Genomic DNA, 19,055 nt, shown 5'->3' with positions numbered 1-19,055 from the left:
GAGGAGCTGGGTGTAGCCTTTGCTGTGGGAGGGAAAGACTTTTCTCTCATGTCAGGCAGGACATATACAGAGTGGCTGGTAGGGGAGAAAAGAGGAGAAAAACAGATAACCAAATGGTGCAGCACTCATTAGGGGGGGGGCTCTAACTTGCTAAAGGTCAGCAATGCCTAACTTGGTAAATGTTAGCAATGGCTAACTTGGAAAATGACAACAATGTCTAACTTGGTAGTGTCAGCAATGACCGGAGCAATGAGTCACAATCTCACTCCTTCCGGGGGCTCAGAAAAATGCCAGAGTCAACTGTGCTCAATGCTGCTGCGAGGTGAAGCAAAACCACTTCCTCTGGTCCACAATGAAGAAGAAGAGTTTGGATTTGATATCCTGCTTTATCACTACCCGAAGAAGTCTCAAAGCAGCTACCATTCTCCTTTTCCCTCTTCCCCCACAACAAACACTCTGAGGTGAGTGGGGCTGAGAGACTTCAGAGAAGTGTGACTGGCCCAAGGTCACCCAGCAGCTGCATGTGGAGGAGCAGAGATGCGAACCCGGTTCCCCAGATTACGAGACTACCACTCTTAACCACTACACCACACTGGCTCTCTCTGAGAGGTAGTGAGAATGCAAACTTGTGGGTTAAGATAATCAGGCCAAAGACACAACTTGTCCAGCATCCTGTTCTCACTGTGGCGAACCAGAAGGCCCAATGGGAAGTCTGCAAGCAAGACCTGAGGGCAACAGAAGCCCTTCTCCTCACTTGGGATTCCCAGTCATCTGCAGCAACCTTGTGCTCCACTGCGACCTGCAAAGCTTACTTACTCTTCCGGGAAATCCACCGGCTTGTTCTTGATCTTGTTGTGAAGAGCAAGGATAAATTCATCAATGAAAGGACACTGCAAAACAGAGCAAAGACAGAGCAAAACAGAGCAAAGGTTTGCATGCTTTTGTGAATCCTCTGCTTTAGCCCTCTCCTTTGCACTTACAGACTAAAACTCTATAACCAGTCCCAAGGAACCCTGAGAGCTCAGCTCTGCAAGGAGGCTGGGGCATTCCTGCCAGGGGTGCCAACTTGAATTAAAATATTGGGGGTGGGGTAGGTCACAAGATGTGTCGCACACACACCATTTGAATGGCAATGGTCATCAACTTCGAGGGGGACCAGCCCCCTCAAGTATTTTATTGGGGTGGGGTGTGTGAAGAGATCTTGGCCCCTATGATTCCTGCAGAGAGATTCTTAGAACATCTTCACACAAGACGCTTTTCAGTTCCACGCTTAATAACTGCCTTCCTTCTCCATCATGAGCCTGCCTGAAATTTATGTTCTTTTTATAATTTGCTCAGGATTCTTTTATCTAATCATTTGGCAATTAGTAACCATCATCAACAACAGCTCCAGAAAGAAATTACTTCAGGCCATTAATCAGCCTCTGGCTGATTAATATTCTGCAGCCTGATAAATGTGTTTGGTGGGCACTGTTTTGTTCTTGTTTTAACCATTTACTTTTGTTCTTGTGTTTTTGCTCTGTGAACTACCCTGAGGTCTTGTGATGAAGGGCAGCATATAATTCTAATAAATGATAATAATCTGCTGCCCCTGTAGATCCAGCTGCCTGAGGCACCTGCCTCACCTTGACTCAAGGGTGGGCCGGCCCTGCCCCAACCACCACCACAAAAACCCGTCCCCCTTTCACAGACATCTTACCTTTCCATACACAAAGCAAAATAGTGTGATCCCCATGGCCCAGACATCTAGTGCCTGAAAAGAAGCAAACAGATTTTTTAAAAATCAGATCTCGGGGGGGGGGGGGTTGCAACAAAATGTTGTGGTATAAAGCGCCCCCACTCAGAATACTCCACCTCTTCCCCATTTCCCCATTGCTACCCTCCAACCCCGGTTACAGCCAGTCAGCATTCTGTGGCCAATGAGCATGCTCAGCTCTTACTGGGCTCTTATTGGGGTCCCCTCCCCAAGCGGGGTCCACATCACATAAGCAGCATCCTACCTTCCCACTGAAGCTCTTCCCAGACTCAGAAAGGGCTTCAGGGGCCATGAAGGCTGGAGTCCCAGCAGTGCTGGAGAGCTGGGCATCGCTGCCCTCAAACTGATTGCTCACTCCGAAGTCGGCAATTTTGACGTGCCCGTCATCCCCCAAGAGCAAGTTGGAAGGTTTGATGTCCCGGTGGATGATCTTCTGGTAATGTACTGAAGAGAGGTGGAGAGGAGAACTTTTATAGAACCTTTATTCTCAATCAGTAGTGGATAATCCTTTTACTTTTATATAGCTTTATTATCCCTTTGGAGATGCACTTTTGTCCCTCCAGGCAGTGACATTTTATGGTTTGCATTTTTAATTCTTTGTTTACTTTTTCTCTGGTTTTTTTGTTTTGTTCCTGTTTGCAATTTTTTGCTGCTGTGCACAACTCAATACACACGAGAGAGACTTTCTGTTCACGGCTGCGAGTGAAAGATCCCAATAACTAAGAGAGATCTGATCCTCTCTCCAGATGGAGGAGGGGCTGTAGCTCAGTGGTTAGAGCACCTGCACTGAATGCAGAAGGTCCTGCTGTTCTGTACAGTTCTTGTACTGGGGTATTGCTTAGGGGTTTTTTGTTTTGTTTCAATTGTTGTTTTTTAATATTAATGTTTTGCATCTTCATTTTAAATCTTATTTAATGTGGAAATTGTTCGATTTGGTTGTGTAATTTTCAGTGTTTCAGTTCTTGTTTATGACTACCTTTGTTATGTTTGCCATTACATACTTCTTTCTTGCATAAGCTGCCTTGAGGATGGTTTTAACTATGGGAAGGCAACGTAGAAACAACATTATGTATGTATGAATGTATTCCAAGGGCAGCTGTGCCATAAATCAAGGTAATTTCAGCCTCAAGGCAAAGACTCTGCACCTCTCGACATGGTAGGTGTACAGAGTCTGAGGTCAGTTTCTTTTGCGTAGCCATCCCCTTGCAGCAAAAGAAAAAAAAGTTTTTGGTGCATGGATGTGACCTGCATCTCTAATGCCGCAGCAGCGCTGCTGCAGTGCCCAGCTTGCAGTCTGCCAGTTTGGGTAATGGGACAAGGTAAGGAGGGCAAATTGCCAACCAACACACGGAGAATGTCAACAGGGCTACGTGAGCAGGTGTGTGTGTGTGTGTGTGTGTGTGTGTGTGTGTGTGTTAAGTCAAACAAATAAATGAATTCATTACGAAAAGGGTCCTGCTATGTTATCAGTCAAAACAGTTGGTTTACGGATGCTTGAGGAATTCCATCATTGCAAATGCCTGCATTCCTACAACTTCCTGGGCTAAGGCTTGGATCAGACCCTACTTAGCAACTGTTTCTTAATAATAATAATAATAATAATAATAATAAAATAAAGTTTATTTATACCCCGCCCTCCCTGGCCAGAGGTGGCTAACACCAATAAAATCACAGTTAAAAGAAAAAAAACATGATAGGGGGAAAAGAAAAGAAAAAAAACCCCAATTTAAAATACAGGTTCTTGCTGTTCTCTTGGTTGCATGAACCTAGCAAATCACGCAGCCTTTCAAATTACGGGAAATGGGCTTTCCACTAAACATTAGGCAGAACTTTCTGACAGTAAGAGCTGTTTGACAGTGGAATGGGCCACCTCAGAAGGTGATGCGACTCTCCTTCACTGGAGATTTTCAAGCAGAGGTTGGATGGCAATCTGTCAGTTTAGTTGCGAGTTCTGCATTGCAGGGAGTTGGACTAGATGGCCCTTGAGGTCTACAACTAATCCAGAATGCGGCAGCTAGACTGGTGATTGGGAGCAGCCGCCGAGACTATATAACACTAGTCTTGAAAGACCTACACTGGCTCCCAGTACGTTTCCGAGCACAATTCAAAGTGTTGGTGCTGACCTTTAAAGCCCTAAACGGCCTCGGTCCAGTATACCTGAAGGAGCGTCGCCACCCCCATCATTCTGCCCGGACACTGAGGTCCAGCGCCGAGCGCCTTCTGGCGGTTCCCTCGCTGCGAGAAGCCGAGTTACAGGGAACCAGGCAGAGGGCCTTCTCGGTAGTGGCCCCCCTCCCTGTGGAACGCCCTCCCACCAGATGTCAAAGAGAAAAACAACTACCAGACTTTTAGAAGACATCTGAAGGCAGCCCTGCTTAGGGAAGCTTTTAATGTTTAATAGGTTATTGTATTTTAGTGTTTTGTTGGAAGCCGCCCAGAGTGGCTGGGGAAACCCAGCCAGATGGGCAGGGTATAAATAATTATCATTTATTACTATTGAGGTCCCTTCCAGATCTCCAATTCTATCATTTTTAATTGTCCTGACTCCAGGAGGGATGACTTTGATGACTGACAGGAGGGTTGTTCCACCCACCTGAGACCCCCGCGCAGCATTTCCCAAGGGCACGACAGCTAGCGTGCCAGTACTCTTCCCCTTATAACACATACATCTTAAGAAACTGGGGAGGGCAGGGAACTGAGACCCAGCCTTCATTTGGGCCCACACCGGGCAGCTTCCCCACCAACAGAGAGCCAGTGCAGAATGAATCATGGCTTCTGGCAGGAGCTGATCCGAAGAGCTGCTTTGGCAAAACGTTCAGCTAACAAATGGGCTCCCAAGTTGGTTGTGACAGGTAATCATTACGTGCAGGAACAAGCATGAAGGAGAGTTCAGCTCCTTGCTCAGACGCATCCTTGGTATATAGGATGCTTTCCTGTCGCCGCTTCTGTCAAGGTTCCCCAGGGGAGGGAAAAACAACAACACTACTTCCCATTGTCATGAAAACTTAGAATCATAGAGTTGGAAGGGACCCTGAGAATCATCTAGTCCAACCCCCTGCAATGTAGGAATATGCAGAGGTCCCATATGGGGATCAAACCAGCAACCTTGGCATTATCAGCACCACGCTCTAACCAACTGATAACCACTTGCACAACTACTACTTATTAGACGGCCTTCTCAGCAGTGGCGCCCTCCCTGTGGAACACCCACCCGTCAGATATCAGGGAGATAAATAATTGCATAACTTCAGAAAACATCTGAAAAGTTCAGGAAAGTTTTTTTATGTCTGACATTTTATTATTTTTTATATTTTGCTGGAAGCCTCTCAGAGTGACTGGGGAAACCCAGCCAGATGGGAGGGGTATTATTATTATTAAAATTATTATTATGGGACATCTTTGCCCTCTCTTCCTATTCTTCCTCTCTCCCTCCCTATTTTCCCTTCTTTCAATTTAAATATTTTTTTTTTGTGTGTGTGTGTATCTTTACTAATATCAAGGCTTGCAGTTTTGCAATTTGAACAAATCATAAACAAGCTCCATTTTTACACCAGCCTCATAATTCAATCTACCTTCTCTTACTCCTGGCTTAGGGAACCTTTGGCCTTCTAGATCTTGCTGGACTACAACTCCCATCATCCCTGGCCACACTTGCTGGAACGGATGGGAGTTCTGGCTCAGCGACACCTAGCTGAGCAATTTTCAAATCAATTCTTTTTACAGGGACCTCTGAGAATTGTAGCTTTATGAGGGGAATACAGGGGGTCTCCTAACAACTCTCAGCACCCTCAAGAAACTACAACTCCCAGAATTCTTTACGGGTTTTTTTTGCAAGGTGGGGGGAGAAGGAACTATGACTATTTAAAGCAGTAAAAGGTAAAGGTAAAGGGACCCCTGACTGTTAGGTCCAGTCGCGGACAACTCTGGGGTTGCAGCGCTCATCTCGTTTTACTGGCCGAAGGAGCCGGCATACAGCTTCCGGGTCATGTGGCCAGCATGACTAAGCCACTTCTGGCGAACCAGAGCAGCGCACGGAAACACCGTTTACTTTCCCGCTGGAGCGGTACCTATTTATCTACTTGCACTGGTGTGCTTTCGAACTGCTAGGTTGGCAGGAGCAGGGACCGAGCAATGGGAGCTCACCCCATCACGGGGATTCGAACCGCCGACCTTCTGATCAGCAAGCCCTAGGCTCTGTGGTTTAACTGTGGTTTAAAGCAGTACCACAGTGCTTTAAAATGTTTCGTGCAAATGCGACCAGAGAGAGTAAGTTTGGCTGACTGAAATTATAGATGAAAGGAGGAAAGAAAGCTACTGCAAATGTCTGAAATGAAACCTCACAGCCTGTTTTCTTTCGCTGGCATCTTCATGCCTGGAAGCCAGCAGCCTGGAAACCACACAGATTCCACCACCATTCAGGGAGGGAGGGAAGGGAGAGGGAATGAATGAATGAACAAATGCACTTCAAGCACAATGGCACATCATGCCGTCTGCCGATTCTTGCCGCATTATATTTGATCAGCAGAGTTGCTTGCCGCAGTTCAAGGACAAAGAGCACTCCATAAGGCGCTGCCGCCACAGAAACACTCTTTTAGCTATCGGCTTCGCATCACAGCATCTGGAGGGGAGGAATGATTTAACACCCTATCAAAAGAAATCTGCAGCGGGGGGGGGGGAGATGTAGGGTGGGGGGAATCTAAAGGGAAGTGAAAACAGCGGGGAGAGGTCACAGGAACATAGAAAACTGCCTTCCACTGAGTCAGACGAAGTATTTGTCAACACTGACTTGGCAGCCGCTCTCTCTGGGGTTCCAGGCAGGGGGACATTCCCCAGCCATAAGACAGGAGCGAGCCTGCAGTCAATCGCAAGGAGCAAGTTGGAGTTAACTCTTTATTAGCAGAAAGAGGATCTGCACAGGAGTGTCAGGCCTAATGACCATAGCAACTCATCTCTGGTAGGTCTTGCTAGACTGGTGACCGGGAGCGGCCGCCGAGACCATATAACACCGGTCTTGAAAGACCTACACTGGCTCTCAGTACATTTCCGAGCACAAAAGTGTTGCTGCTGACCTTTACAGCCCTAAATGGCCTTGGCCCAGTATACCAGAAGGAGCGTCTCCACCTCCATCGTTCTGCCTGGACACTGAGGTCCAGCGCCGAGGGCTTTCTGGCGGTTCCCTCGCTACGAGAAGCCAAGTTACAGGGAACCAGGCAGAGGGCCTTTTTGGTAGTGGCACCCGCCCTGTGGAACGCCCTCCCAGCAGATATCAAAGAGAAAAACAACTACCAGCCTTTTAGAAGACATCTGAAGGCGGCCCTGTTTAGGGAAGCTTTTAATGTTTAATAGGTTATTGTATTTTAGTGTTTTGTTGGAAGCCGCCCAGAGTGGCTGGGGAAACCCAGCCAGATGGGCGGGGTATAAAAAAAAAAATATTATTATTATTATTATTACCCTCCGTGAAGCAGTTGCTGAGACTGAAGGTCCCGTCTTCTCACAGCTGCCCAAGTCGCCTCCTCTCCAAGCTTTCCCCCAAGCAATCGGAGACTAAGCCTGCATGGTTGTGTTTCCTGTGTTTGCTCCTCCCATTTCATGCCTCTCCTGGTCCTGGGAGACCAGCAGGGAGGGGAGCTGCTCACAGCAAGAAGGACAGACACCCATGACTCTGCATCAGCCTGACTCATCTCTGTCTCTTGGTCCCTCTGTAGCCTCTGATTATGGACTTCTTTCTGCCACAGACTCTCCCCACTCACTAAGCCCTGCTATCTCTTCAAAACCTCTTCATCCCAGTCCTCTCCCTCTTCTCCCTCTGAGCCACCAACCACAATCCGAGTCTTTTTCCCTTGGTGGTTCCCCAGCTGGCTCCTCCCACCATTCCTCTGTGTCCAACCAGTCCAAGACACCATACCTGTCTGTAGATGCCATTGGGGACTGGATCTTCCTGTATACCTGAGGAAGCATCTCCACCCCCATAGTTCAGCCCGGACACTGAGATCCAGAGCCGAGGGCCTTCTAGTGGTTCCCTCATTGCGGGAAGTGAGGTTACAGGGAACCAGGCAGAGGGCCTTCTCGGTAGTGGCGCCCGCCCTGTGGAACGCCCTTCCACCAGATGTGAAGGAAATAAGCACCTATCTTATCTTTAAAAGACATCTGAAGGCAGCCCTGTTTAGGGAAGTTTTAAATATTTAATGCTGTATTGGTTTTAACACTCGATCGAGAGCCGACCAGAGTGGCTGGGGAAACTCAGCCAGATGGGCGGGGTATAAATAAATTACCGTATTATTATTACAGTGGTACCTCAAGTTAAGTACTTAATTCATTCTGGAGGTCTGTTCTTAACCTGAAACTGTTCTTAACCTGAAGCACCACTTTAGCTAATGGGGCCTCCTGCTGCTGCCGCGCCACCAGAGCACGATTTCTGTTCTCATCCTGAAGCAAAGTTCTTAACGTGAAGCACTATTTCTGGGTTAGCGGAGTGGGAGTGCGTAACCTGAAGCGTATGTAACCCGAGGTACCACTGTATTATTATTATTATTATTATTATTATTATTATTATTATTATTATTATTATCTTCAGCATGCAAAGCAGATGCCCTGCCAATGAACTATGGTCTCTTACTTCAAGTAAAGCAAGGTTCTAGTCCTGATTATTCTGAATAGAGGGCTGCTTTAGAGTGTAGGAAGCTGCCCTATACTGACAGAAAGAAAGGAAAAATGACATATCTGACTTAGGCAGAGCCCCTATGTCAGGTAAACCAGACGGGGGTCGATGGCGGAGCCCTCAGGAACCCAGGGGGTGTTTATATCTGGGTGCTTCCCTTTAACACCGAGGTTGGAGTCAGAGGTGGACATAGGGGAGCGCGAACAATGGAAGGCGAGAGGAGGGGGTCTGTGTGTGCCAAAATTAGGCGGCACACAGGGCACTGCTGACATTGTCTGCCACTGTTGGAGTTTGGGAGCACCGCAGCAGGACTGAGCTTGCGAATCAAGGCGAAAGTGAGTGACTGCGGTGCTTGCAACCTCCCTGTGGTTTCATCAACAGTCCACACACACACACACACACACACACACACACACACACACAAACACACCGCCCTTTCTTCTTCCTAAACTTGCTTGTTCAACCGCAGATTAAAACACCTCCCCCTTGAGGCTGCTGCGCTGCCCGTCTCCACATTAACCGCCATGGGCTTTCCTGGACGCAATCAATAAAGGTGTTACGATTTGTAGGAAGGAAGGAGTGAGCAGAGGGGGGGGGGCGGGTGGAGAAATTGATTCTTCCCCTCCACCCTGTACTCCTCACTATAACAAGAACAGCTTGAGCCTTGCAAAGGGTGTGGGGGGGCATTTTTATTTTTTTTAAAGGAATGAGGGAGTCTAGACAAAGGAGAGTAATCATTCACACATTATGCCTTTACTGTAGCTTTGGGGGTGTTCTGGCAAGGTCAGCCTGGCTTTTGGAAGGTACCTAACATAAGGTGACCAGATTTCCCCCCCCCCCCCCAATGAATCCGGGGACACTTTTCAACTTCAGTCGAATTCAGTGGATTTTGTCAGGGGACTGATTTGTAAATCTGGGGACTGTCCCTGGGAAACGGGCGTCTGGTAACCTTAACCTAACAGGTGGGGACCCTAAGGATCATATCCAACTGCTCTGAGTAGACTCACAGGAATTAATGAGCCCAAGTTAGTCCATTACTGTTAATGGGTCTACTTTGAGAAGGAATAATACTGGGCACAACCCTGAGTTGCAACAGAATTTAAGTTCTTTTTATAAGTCTTAAAACACAGACACACACACACAGAGTTGCATTTTTGTTTTAGAGGCTCTTCTGCACAGGAACCCTTAAGAGCTGCTTCCAGTCAGGGTAAGAAGTATTGAGCTAGATAGGCAAATGGCCTGACTCCAATATAAAGCAGATTAAGGTTGAGGAACTGGATCTCGCTGGTGGATCAGAACCTTATTTCCTCCTCCATCTCCATGGGCCAACCTTGACAGGCGGGCAGAACAAATGTCATAACGGACACCTGTCAAAGTTCAAAGGAGGTCACTGTACAGTGGTACCTCGGGTTAAGTACTTAATTCGTTCTGGAGGTCCGTTCTTAACCTGAAACTGTTCATAACCTGAAGCACCACCCCAGCTAATGGGGCCTCCTGCTGCCGTTGCGCTGCCGCTGCACAATTTCTGTTCTCATCCTGAAACAAAGTTCTTAACCCGAGGTAATATTTCTGGGTTAGTGGAGTCTGTAACCTGAAGCGTATGTAACCTGAAGCGTATGTAACCTGAGGTACCACTGCACATGCCAATCTGCAGTTACAGAACCCAACTCTGAAGATGTACCTTCAGCTGATAGGCAACCAGGAGTGCACCTTCTAAGAGCTTTATCTGAGAGGTGATTTGATAGTCACCTTCAAATACCTTCAAGGTATTTAGGTGGGTCTGGGAACATTTCTTGTCTGAAACCCCAGAGAACCACTGCCGGTCAGTGTAGGCAACATTGAGTTGATGGATCAAAGGTCTGAGTCGGCAGGCGCCTATGTTCCAGGGGCCTTCAGATACGGAAGGTGGATGTAACATAGCTGGAGACCACCAGGCCTATGCTGTGCCAACCTCTCACATATTTCCAGAAGGGCCCGGAACAATCTAGAAAGCAGGTCCTAGGCCAGCTCCAAATATGCTTCTGGAGGCTGCAGAACGCGGCCTACCCCAATTTGTTTTTGGGTGCCCGGCCGCCCGAATGCCATGGAAACGTGTCATTATGATACTCACAGTATTCAATGCCCAAGACGATGTCCCTTAAGTAGAGTCGGGCCTGTTCCTCAGTGAAGGGGGTGTCACACGGCACTTCCATGACAGGCCTAAAAATGGGGTAAAAAAAGGAGAACCAAGAAAGGCCTTTTCATATCATCACATAAGACCAACCTGGGAAGGACATGTTCAGTGTGGAGCTGCAATCAAACCTGACTCCCTCTATTCTCCATGGAAATCCTATTACATTTATACACTGCTCAACTTTTAGAAAAACCCTCTCTAAGTGTTATAAAATACTGATAAAATCCACATACTTAAAAAACCTACCCAGTCTCAGTCGTATTATTATTACTACTGCTACCATTAATTAAATTTATTAGTCGCTTTTTTTGCAACTCAAAGCATGTTACAATTTCTTAAGCAAAAAGCAAACACCTAAGTACATTAAAACCAGCATTTTATTTTATTTTATTCTTTAAACCTACGCTACCTAAAGGAGTGTCTCCATCCCCATCGTTCAGCCCAGATCCAGCTCCGAGGGCCTTCTGGCGGTTCCCTCCCTGCGAGGTGAGGTTACAGGGAACCAGGCAGAGGGCCTTCTCTGGTGGCGCCTGAGCTGTAGAATGCCCTCCCATCAGATGTCAAGGAAATAAACCCATTGCCTAACTTTTAGAAGACATCTGAAGGCAACTCTGTTTAGGGAAGTTTTTAATGTTTGATGTTTTATCATGTTTTGAATATTCTGTTGGGAGCTGCCCAGCCAGCCAGATGGGTGGGGTATAATAATAATAATAATAATAATAATAATAATAATAATAATAATAATAGTTGTTGTTGTTGTTGTTGTTGTTGTTGTTGTTGTTGTTGTTGTTGTTGTTGTTGTTATTCTGCCCATGCAAAAAGGCCATAGATGGTTAGAAACCAAAGGCCCAATGAAGAAGGAATGTTTTTTGTCTGGAGTCTGAAGCTATGTTATGATGGCACCAGGTGAGCCTCCCTGGGGAGAGCAGTCCACAAGTGGGGAGCCACCACTAAAAAGGCCCCTTCTTGTGTCGCCCACCCCCCAGGCATCTCATGAAAGGGGCACACAAAGAAGAGCCACAGTTTATGATCACAGAGTCCAGGTTGGTTCATATGGTGAGAGGTGGTCCTTATAGCAGAACTTTGAATTGAGAAACTAACTGGATCTGAATCTGGAAACTAACTGGTAGCCAGTGCAGTTGGGTCAGGATTGGTGTTACATCCTCAGAGTGTCTTGCCACAGTGAGCAACCTTGCCACTAAAATTTTCATACTCAAGAGTAGACCTACCGGATGGTATTCAGCTAAGTTTGACTCGGAGCATACTGACTGAAATTAATGAAGAAGTAGGGCCTCTTAATTTCAATAGGTGAACTCCCAAGTAAACCTTAGTTGAATACCACCCCATTTAGATGTATTTATTTAATTTATTTCATAAAATGTATATACCTCGATTGTAGAAAAAGCCTCAAAGTAGATATGATTCATACATGCCCATTCATTTCAATAGGCCGACTCGGAGAATGACTAATGGATGCAACCCATTAAATAATCGAAAAAATAAATCCTTGTCCGCTAACGTGCCAACACTTGTTCTTCACACTTCACATTTTCAAGGAATGAATTCAGGTGATGATTAACATTTTTATGAGGAATGGGAGATCTATGCCTGACTCAGCCACTGCTATTACTTTGTTGCCTGCTTAAGCATTTGAAATATGTCTTGGCCAACCCGGAAACCCTCCCAAGAAGCTTTGGACTACAACTCCCATCAGACCCAGCCAGCACTTCTGATGATGGTGCTGATGGGAGTTGTAGTCCAAAACATCTAGAAGGCACCAGGTTGGTTGGAGCCTGAGGCAACATCCAACTTAAAACATCTTTTGGACAGGCCTTTGGCCGTTATCTAGCAGTCAGGTTCAAGCTACTTACTTACCCCTTCCGTAGGAGGTCAAACACTGGAAGAGACGGAAAAGGGAAGAAAAATAAATAAAGGACGAGCTTGATTAATCACCTTCCTTTTAACTTCTGAGGCTGCAAGGCTATGTACACGCTTATGTTGAACAAAGTCCTATAAGCATGCAAGGGATTGTGCTGTGGCTGAATTTACACTACCCATCCTCCATATAGGTGCATGCTCAGTGGGCATGGAACACCGGCTGGCTGTTGTGGGCGTGGGGGACTGGAATGGAGTATCCTGGAAATGGACATGGGTAGCTGAGTTGGACCCTGAACTGGAGAACTCTATGAAATAATATTTTGTGCAGGTCCCACTTCTATAAACTGCTCCAAGGGAATCACAGAGTGGGCGTGACCTCAAGGAACATCCAGTCCAACCCTCTACAAGGCAGGAATCACAGCTAAATAATTTCTGACAGGTGGACCTTCAGCTTGCTCTTGGGCTGGGGACACGGCAACCTCTCAAGAAGTTAAGCCCCCCTCTTCAAGAAACCAATAAAACCCACCAGAAGAATGAAAATGAAGCACAAAGCATGCTGATTATCTGTTGTGGGAGGGATCAGAAAATGCGAGGAGAGGAACGGAATGGAGCAACCTGAAGGGAGTCATGGATGGCTGGCTGAAACACTAAACAGGGGTAACCGCACGCTGCGGCATTTTGTTGCAGGTCCCACTTGCAGTTGCTCCGCTTGAAACCCATTTGCCCCACTTGATCACACAGCTCGTCTGTATTTCCCCACACACACAACGGTTTGCCCGCAAATAACCGGTGCCGACCAACTACGTTTTCCTAAAAGATGGAAATGCCTACCCATGTACAGGTTGTCTTCTGCGGGGTCATCTAGTACCTGGAAGGAAAGAGATTTATTCAAACCTTTGGGCCTCCTAAGATCACAGGCCGAGGGAAGGAGCTTACGAATGACAGAAAGATGAGGATATCATTCTACAGCACAAAACACGGATCGGTTTTATGCTGTCGTGGATCCCCTCGCAAGAAGCCTGGGAACTGTAATCTGAATGAAGGTGCTGAGATTGTTGGTAAAAGAGGGCTGAGGGATAGTGCTACAGGAGAGTAGGAAGGGGCAAGTTTCTGCCCTGTGGGTGTTGCCATCTCAAACCTGACACAAGGGACAATGGAGGCAAACATTTTGGGGTGTCTCCACCATTGGTTTTACTCATGAGCAGACCCACTGAAATTAATGGACATGACCAAGTAAGTGTCATTAATTTCAGTGGGTTTACTCCCAGTAGAATTTAGACGGATATAGACCTTAGAGTGCAAGAACTTAAAGAGGCCACATTCACACCATAGATTTAAAGCACTACGATGCCATTTAAAACAGTCATGGCTTCCCCCAAAGAATTCTGGGATCTGTCATTTGTGAAAGGCGTGGGTGGCGCTGTGGGTTAAACCACGGAGCCTAGGGCTTGCCGATCAGAAGGTTGGTGGTTCGAATCCCCGCGATGGGGTGAGCTCCTGTTGCTCGGTCCCTGCTCCTGCCAACCTAGCAGTTCAAAAGCATGTCAAAGTGCAAGTAGATAAATAGGTACCGCTCCAGCGGGAAGGTAAACGGCATTTCCATGGGCTGCTCTGGTTCGCCAGAAGTGGCTCAGTCATGCTGGCCACATGACCCGGAAGCTGTACGCCGGCTCCATTGGCCAGTAAAGCGAGATGAGCGCCGGAACCCCTGAGTCATCCGCGACTGGACCTAATGGTCAGGGGTCCCTTTACCTTTACCTTATCCCACCTCCCAGAGCTACAATTCCCCAAGAAGGAGGGTTGATTGTTAAACCACCATGGGAATTCTAGTTCTGTGAGAGGAACAGAGGCCATCTTACAGTTATCAGCACCCTTAACAAACCACAACTCCCAGAACTCTTTGGGGGAAGCCGTGACTGCTGAACTTACCTTAGTGCTTTAAATCTATGGTGTGAGTGTGGCATTAGTTGCAATGGCGTGCAGAGACTAGCAAGACTATACAGAAAATATGGGTTTATAACTCTTGTTTGTCTGTGGGACTGGGGAACAACATTATAAACGTTGCAGTCCTTCCCAAAGAGGGGGAAATCGCAAAATGTCTGGGGTTGGTTCCTGGAGAGCTTTCCTCAGAACTTCGCCACATTCAAGAGAGAGAAAGGTGCTTTTTGAGCTGGAAGCAGCAACAGGATGTAAAATGAATCTGATCTCTGAGACAGTTTTAACAAAAGGGAGTTGGGTTTTGAAACTATTTTCTTCTTTATGTTCTTTAGCTTCCTTACAAGTAAAAGCCTGCCCGAGAGGACACATACAGCCCCTGTTACATGATCCTGCACGTGCCATTTGCAGGGATGCTTCAGGGTCAGGGATGCAGGTGGTGCTGTGGTCTAAACCACTGAGCCTAGGGCTTGCCGATCGGAAGGTCGGCGGTTTGAATCCCCGGGACGGGGTGAGCTCCTGTTGCTCTGTCCCAGCTCCTGCCAACCTAGCAGTTCGAAAGCACGTCAAAGTGCAAGTAGATAAATAGGTACCGCTCCGGCGGGAAGGTAAATGGCGTTTCCATGCGCTGCTCTGGTTCGCCAGAAACGGCTTAGTCATGCTCTCCACATGACCCGGAAAAACTGTCTGCGCACGAACGCCGGCTCCCTCGGCCAATAAAGTGAGATGAGCGCTGCAACCCCAGAGTCGTCAGCGACTGGACCTAACGGTCAGGGGTCCCTTTACCTTCAGGGTCAGACACACAACAGAAACAAACAAACCTCAATCAGCTTGACAACGTTGATATGGTCCAGTTTCTTTAAGATGGCTATTTCCTGATAGATCCGCTCAAGGGGGGCCATGGGCTTTGCCTGTCCCCCGGCAGCAGCTTTCGATCCTCGAGGTGGAGGTCGACCTTTACCCAAAGGAACAAGACACACCAGTTCACACTTTAGTTAGGAGTAGTTTTCCTTGTCTCCTTGTATGCTCATAAAGTTGTTGTCCTCCCAAACTAAGTATCGGCCCATATTGGCCCAGTTTTGCACCTTCCTTGAGAGTTTTTGCCTGGCTGGACTGTGTCCTTGAACTCCCAGAATGCCCCTTGTTTGCCTAGATGGAAGTGTGTGCCTGCCCTACCTTCAGATAAGCTCCCCAAGCCATAAAAAGGCACAGATACTTACGTGGAAATCCATACTGTTTCAACAGCTTCTTTTTGGAGAGGACTTTCATGGCCTGTAGTGAAACAGAAGGGGTGGGGAGGAAACGTGTATTAAAGTCAAGTAAGTAGTAATTTGGAGCAGTAAGTAGGACCCATTCTATTTCTTAGTTTGTTTTAAACCGTTTTTCAATACTGTGTTTTAATTGTGGTCAGCTTCCTGGGGACTATAGGAGGGTAAACAACAAAAGAGGAAGGAGCGACAAATCTGCCAGTTGTGGTCTCTCGATTTCTCTTCTCCCTCCACTCAGTTTACATTTGAAAAACAACGAAGCTATAGAATCACAGAACTGTAGAGCTGGAAGAGACCACAAGGGTCATCTACTCCAACCCGCTGCAATTCAGGAGATTTTTTGCCCAAGGTGGAGCTTGAACCCACAACCCTGAGATTAAAAGTCTCGTGCTCTTACCAACTGAGCTATCCATATGAACATTTGAACACACATTCATGCATGCTCCTCTTAACATACTTCTTTTGCAAGCAATCTTGCCTAATATATGCAATTCCAATTTATTTATTTACCGTATTTTTCGCTCTAGAGAACACACCCGACGATAGGATGCACCTTGTTTTAGAGGGGGAGAACAAGAAAAAAAATTCTCCCCCTCTCTCCCCCTTCAGCGAAGCGGCAGGAGAAACGGAGCCCCTTCCATTTCTCCTCCCGCTTGGCTGAAGGGGCACTGCGCAGCTCTCCCTCTCTGCTGAAGCCAGGAGAGTCTTGCTCTCCCGGCTTCAGCAAAAGGAACCCAAAGCCTCTGGAGCACAGCGGGACTTCCAGGCGGCTATCCCTGAAGCCTGGAGAGCGAGAGGGGTCGGTGCGCACTGACCCCTCTCGCTCTCCAGGCTTCAGCTAAAGCAACGCAAAGCCTCTGGAGCACGAAGGGAGCGCTCCCTCTGCACTCCGGAGGCTTCACGTTGCTATCGCTGAAGCCAAGGAGCCTGCATTCGCTCCATAGGACGCACACACATTTCCCCTTAATTTTTGGAGGGGGAAAAGTGCATCCTATAGAGCAAAAAATACTTCATTCAGACCCCACTTTTCCTTCAGGGAGCTCAAAGGTGGTGTATGTGGTTCTCTTCCTCCCCATCCTAACCTCACAACAAACCTGTGTAGTGCGTTAGGCCAAGAAAGTCTGTGAACAGTCCCCCAAGGTCACCCAAAGCAGGGATTTGAACCCTGGTCTTTTCCAGGTCCTAGTAGCCTGACGCTGTCACCACGGTAATCTCAGCCTTAAAATCTGGACATATGCTTTAAAGGTAAGATCAAAAGGCAGAAGGCACCAGAGCAACGCTCCCTCCTCTCTGCTGTAAGGGGGAAAGGACATGGATAGGCGACGGTGAAAAAATTCAGCATATTGCTTGTGTGTGTGTTTGTGTGAGTGAGACAGAAAGAGAGAATCTGAATTGTTTCCAATTGTCAGAATTTTAAAAGGGTCCCAGGTAATTGGTGGTGCATTGCACTTGCATGAAATATTTCCACTGCCCACTTGACAGCTCTCGTCAAAGCGCTATCGGTGTGAACGTTGTTCTGCAAAGCAGAGATACATGGAACATGCAATCTCTTTCGGTATGAAAAGCCGCCTGTCAATCAAGTAGCGTGCTGGGGAGCCAACCGGCCATTAGCTCATTATGCAATTTGGAGCAGTTTCTCTTATGGGTTCCCCCCTCCCTCCCAGGTGCCATTTTCTTTTGCTTTCTTCCTCAGTGGCCTCAGGAAATCTGGATGGCTCTGTGAATGAGGAAGTTTACTTGGTGAGCCAGCCAACAGAAACATCTTCCAAGATGTCTGAATGAGGAGTGGTGCTGTCCACGATCTGTGCAGGGTCCTTCCAACTTCCTTTTTTCAACTTAGGCCATATTCATGTCATCCCGAGTGATACCCCCTCTAAACAGTCACGGCTTCCCCCAAAGAATTCTGGGAGCTGGAGTCGGTTAAGGGTGCTGAGTTGTTAAGAGGCCCTTATTCCCCTCCCAAAACTACAATTCCCAGAGTTCCCTGGGAAGAGGGATTGGTTGTTGCACTACAGTGCTACCTCGGGTTAAGAACTTAATTCATTCGGGAGGTCCGTTCTCAGGGGCGCCGACTTATAAAAAATATTGGGGGGGCCCATACCAGGGTCCTGCCGCTGGTTCGCTCGGGTAGCCGGGAGAACACAGTTCGAGGTGGTGGTGTTGGGGAGAGACCCTCGCTCAGGGCGCCACGAGACTTGGCGGCCGGCGGCCTATCTGGGGGGTTTTGGAGCGTATTTCGGCGGAGCGATTGGGGAGGAGGGGGCTTGTTGCCGGATTCTTCAGCTGGGCCGGAGATCCGCTGCTGGGGGGTCCCTGGGCCGAGTTGTGAGCACGGCCTGCTGAAGGGAGATCCAGCCGATTGCGTGACGGAGACGGCCGGGGCTCTCCGGCTAGGGCGCGCGGCTGGCTGGCTGGCTGGCGAGGGAGCAGGTGGGGAGGAGGCGGGGGACGGCGGCGGCGCTCTGCTGGAGGGGCGCCCGAGATTATTGGGGGGCAGAGCCCCCCAAATGAATTTTTGAGGGGCCTCGGGCCCCCTCAGGCCCCATGGAGTCGGCGCCTATGTCTGTTCTTAACCTGAAACTGTTTTTAACCTGAAGCACCACTTTAGCTAATGGGGCCTCCTGCTGCTGCTGAGCGATTTCTGTTCTCATCCTGAAGCAAAGTTCTTAACCCGAGGTACTACTTCCAGGTTAGCGGAGTCTGTAACCTCAAGCGCCTGTAACCTGAGGCACCACTGTACTCTGGGATTAAAGAACATAAGAGGAGCCTGCTGGATCAGGCCCAGGGCCCATCTAGTCCAGCCTCCTGCTCTCACAGTGGTGAGCCTGTGGGAAACCAGCAAGCAGGATTTGGGCCCAAGAGAGACTCTCCCATCTTGTGGCTTTCAGCAATTGGTATTCAGAAGCATTGCTGCCTCCAACTGCAACTCAGAGGGCGAGGGGGCGGGAATAGGGATCGCCTTACAAACCCTCAGCACCCTTAACAGACTCCAGCTCCCAGAATTATTGGGGAGAACTCCTGCAATCTGAGCTGGCCTCCTCCGTCTGTAGGATGAAGCCCACCCAAGAGGCTCTGTTCCTGGACAAAATGGGGTTTTTTGTGGTAGAACGGAGAGTCCGTTCTCAAGGCAAGTGAACTCAACCAAACACAGACAGGCAAGAGCCTATGGCAGTGCAGTAGCTAGAGTGTTGGACTAAGACTGGGGAGAGACCTGAGTTCAAATCCCTCACCCAAAAATGAAGCTCACAGATTGTGGGCCAGTCATTGCCTCTTGGCCTAACCTACTTCGCAGGGTTGTTGTGGGGAGGGGGGGGTAAATGAGAAGGCGGCGAGCCATGTAGGCCAACTTGAGCTCCTTGGAGGAAAAGGTGAGGTATAAATGCAACA

General features: G+C 48.1%; 1 protein-coding gene across 1 annotated transcript in view; it reads right to left on the bottom strand.

Moving 5' to 3' along the window:
- Window positions 1-19,055, bottom strand: part of CAMKK1 (calcium/calmodulin dependent protein kinase kinase 1) — an 81,486-nt gene that overhangs the window by 15,762 nt on the left and 46,669 nt on the right. The window contains exons 5-12 of the mRNA XM_081173042.1: window positions 15,621-15,672; window positions 15,222-15,355; window positions 13,297-13,333; window positions 12,463-12,484; window positions 10,525-10,613; window positions 2,001-2,200; window positions 1,700-1,753; window positions 817-890 (exon numbers count right to left, since the gene is read on the bottom strand). Coding sequence (XP_081029168.1) covers window positions 817-890; window positions 1,700-1,753; window positions 2,001-2,200; window positions 10,525-10,613; window positions 12,463-12,484; window positions 13,297-13,333; window positions 15,222-15,355; window positions 15,621-15,672 — 662 coding nt within the window. The remainder of the gene's footprint in view (window positions 1-816; window positions 891-1,699; window positions 1,754-2,000; window positions 2,201-10,524; window positions 10,614-12,462; window positions 12,485-13,296; window positions 13,334-15,221; window positions 15,356-15,620; window positions 15,673-19,055) is intronic.

Source organism: Podarcis bocagei (assembly GCF_964188305.1).
Source record: "Podarcis bocagei genome assembly, chromosome: 15".
Classification (NCBI taxonomy): Eukaryota; Metazoa; Chordata; class Lepidosauria; order Squamata; family Lacertidae; genus Podarcis; species Podarcis bocagei.
Note: the sequence above shows the minus strand (reverse complement) of the source record. Positions and strands in the feature narration are given on the sequence as shown.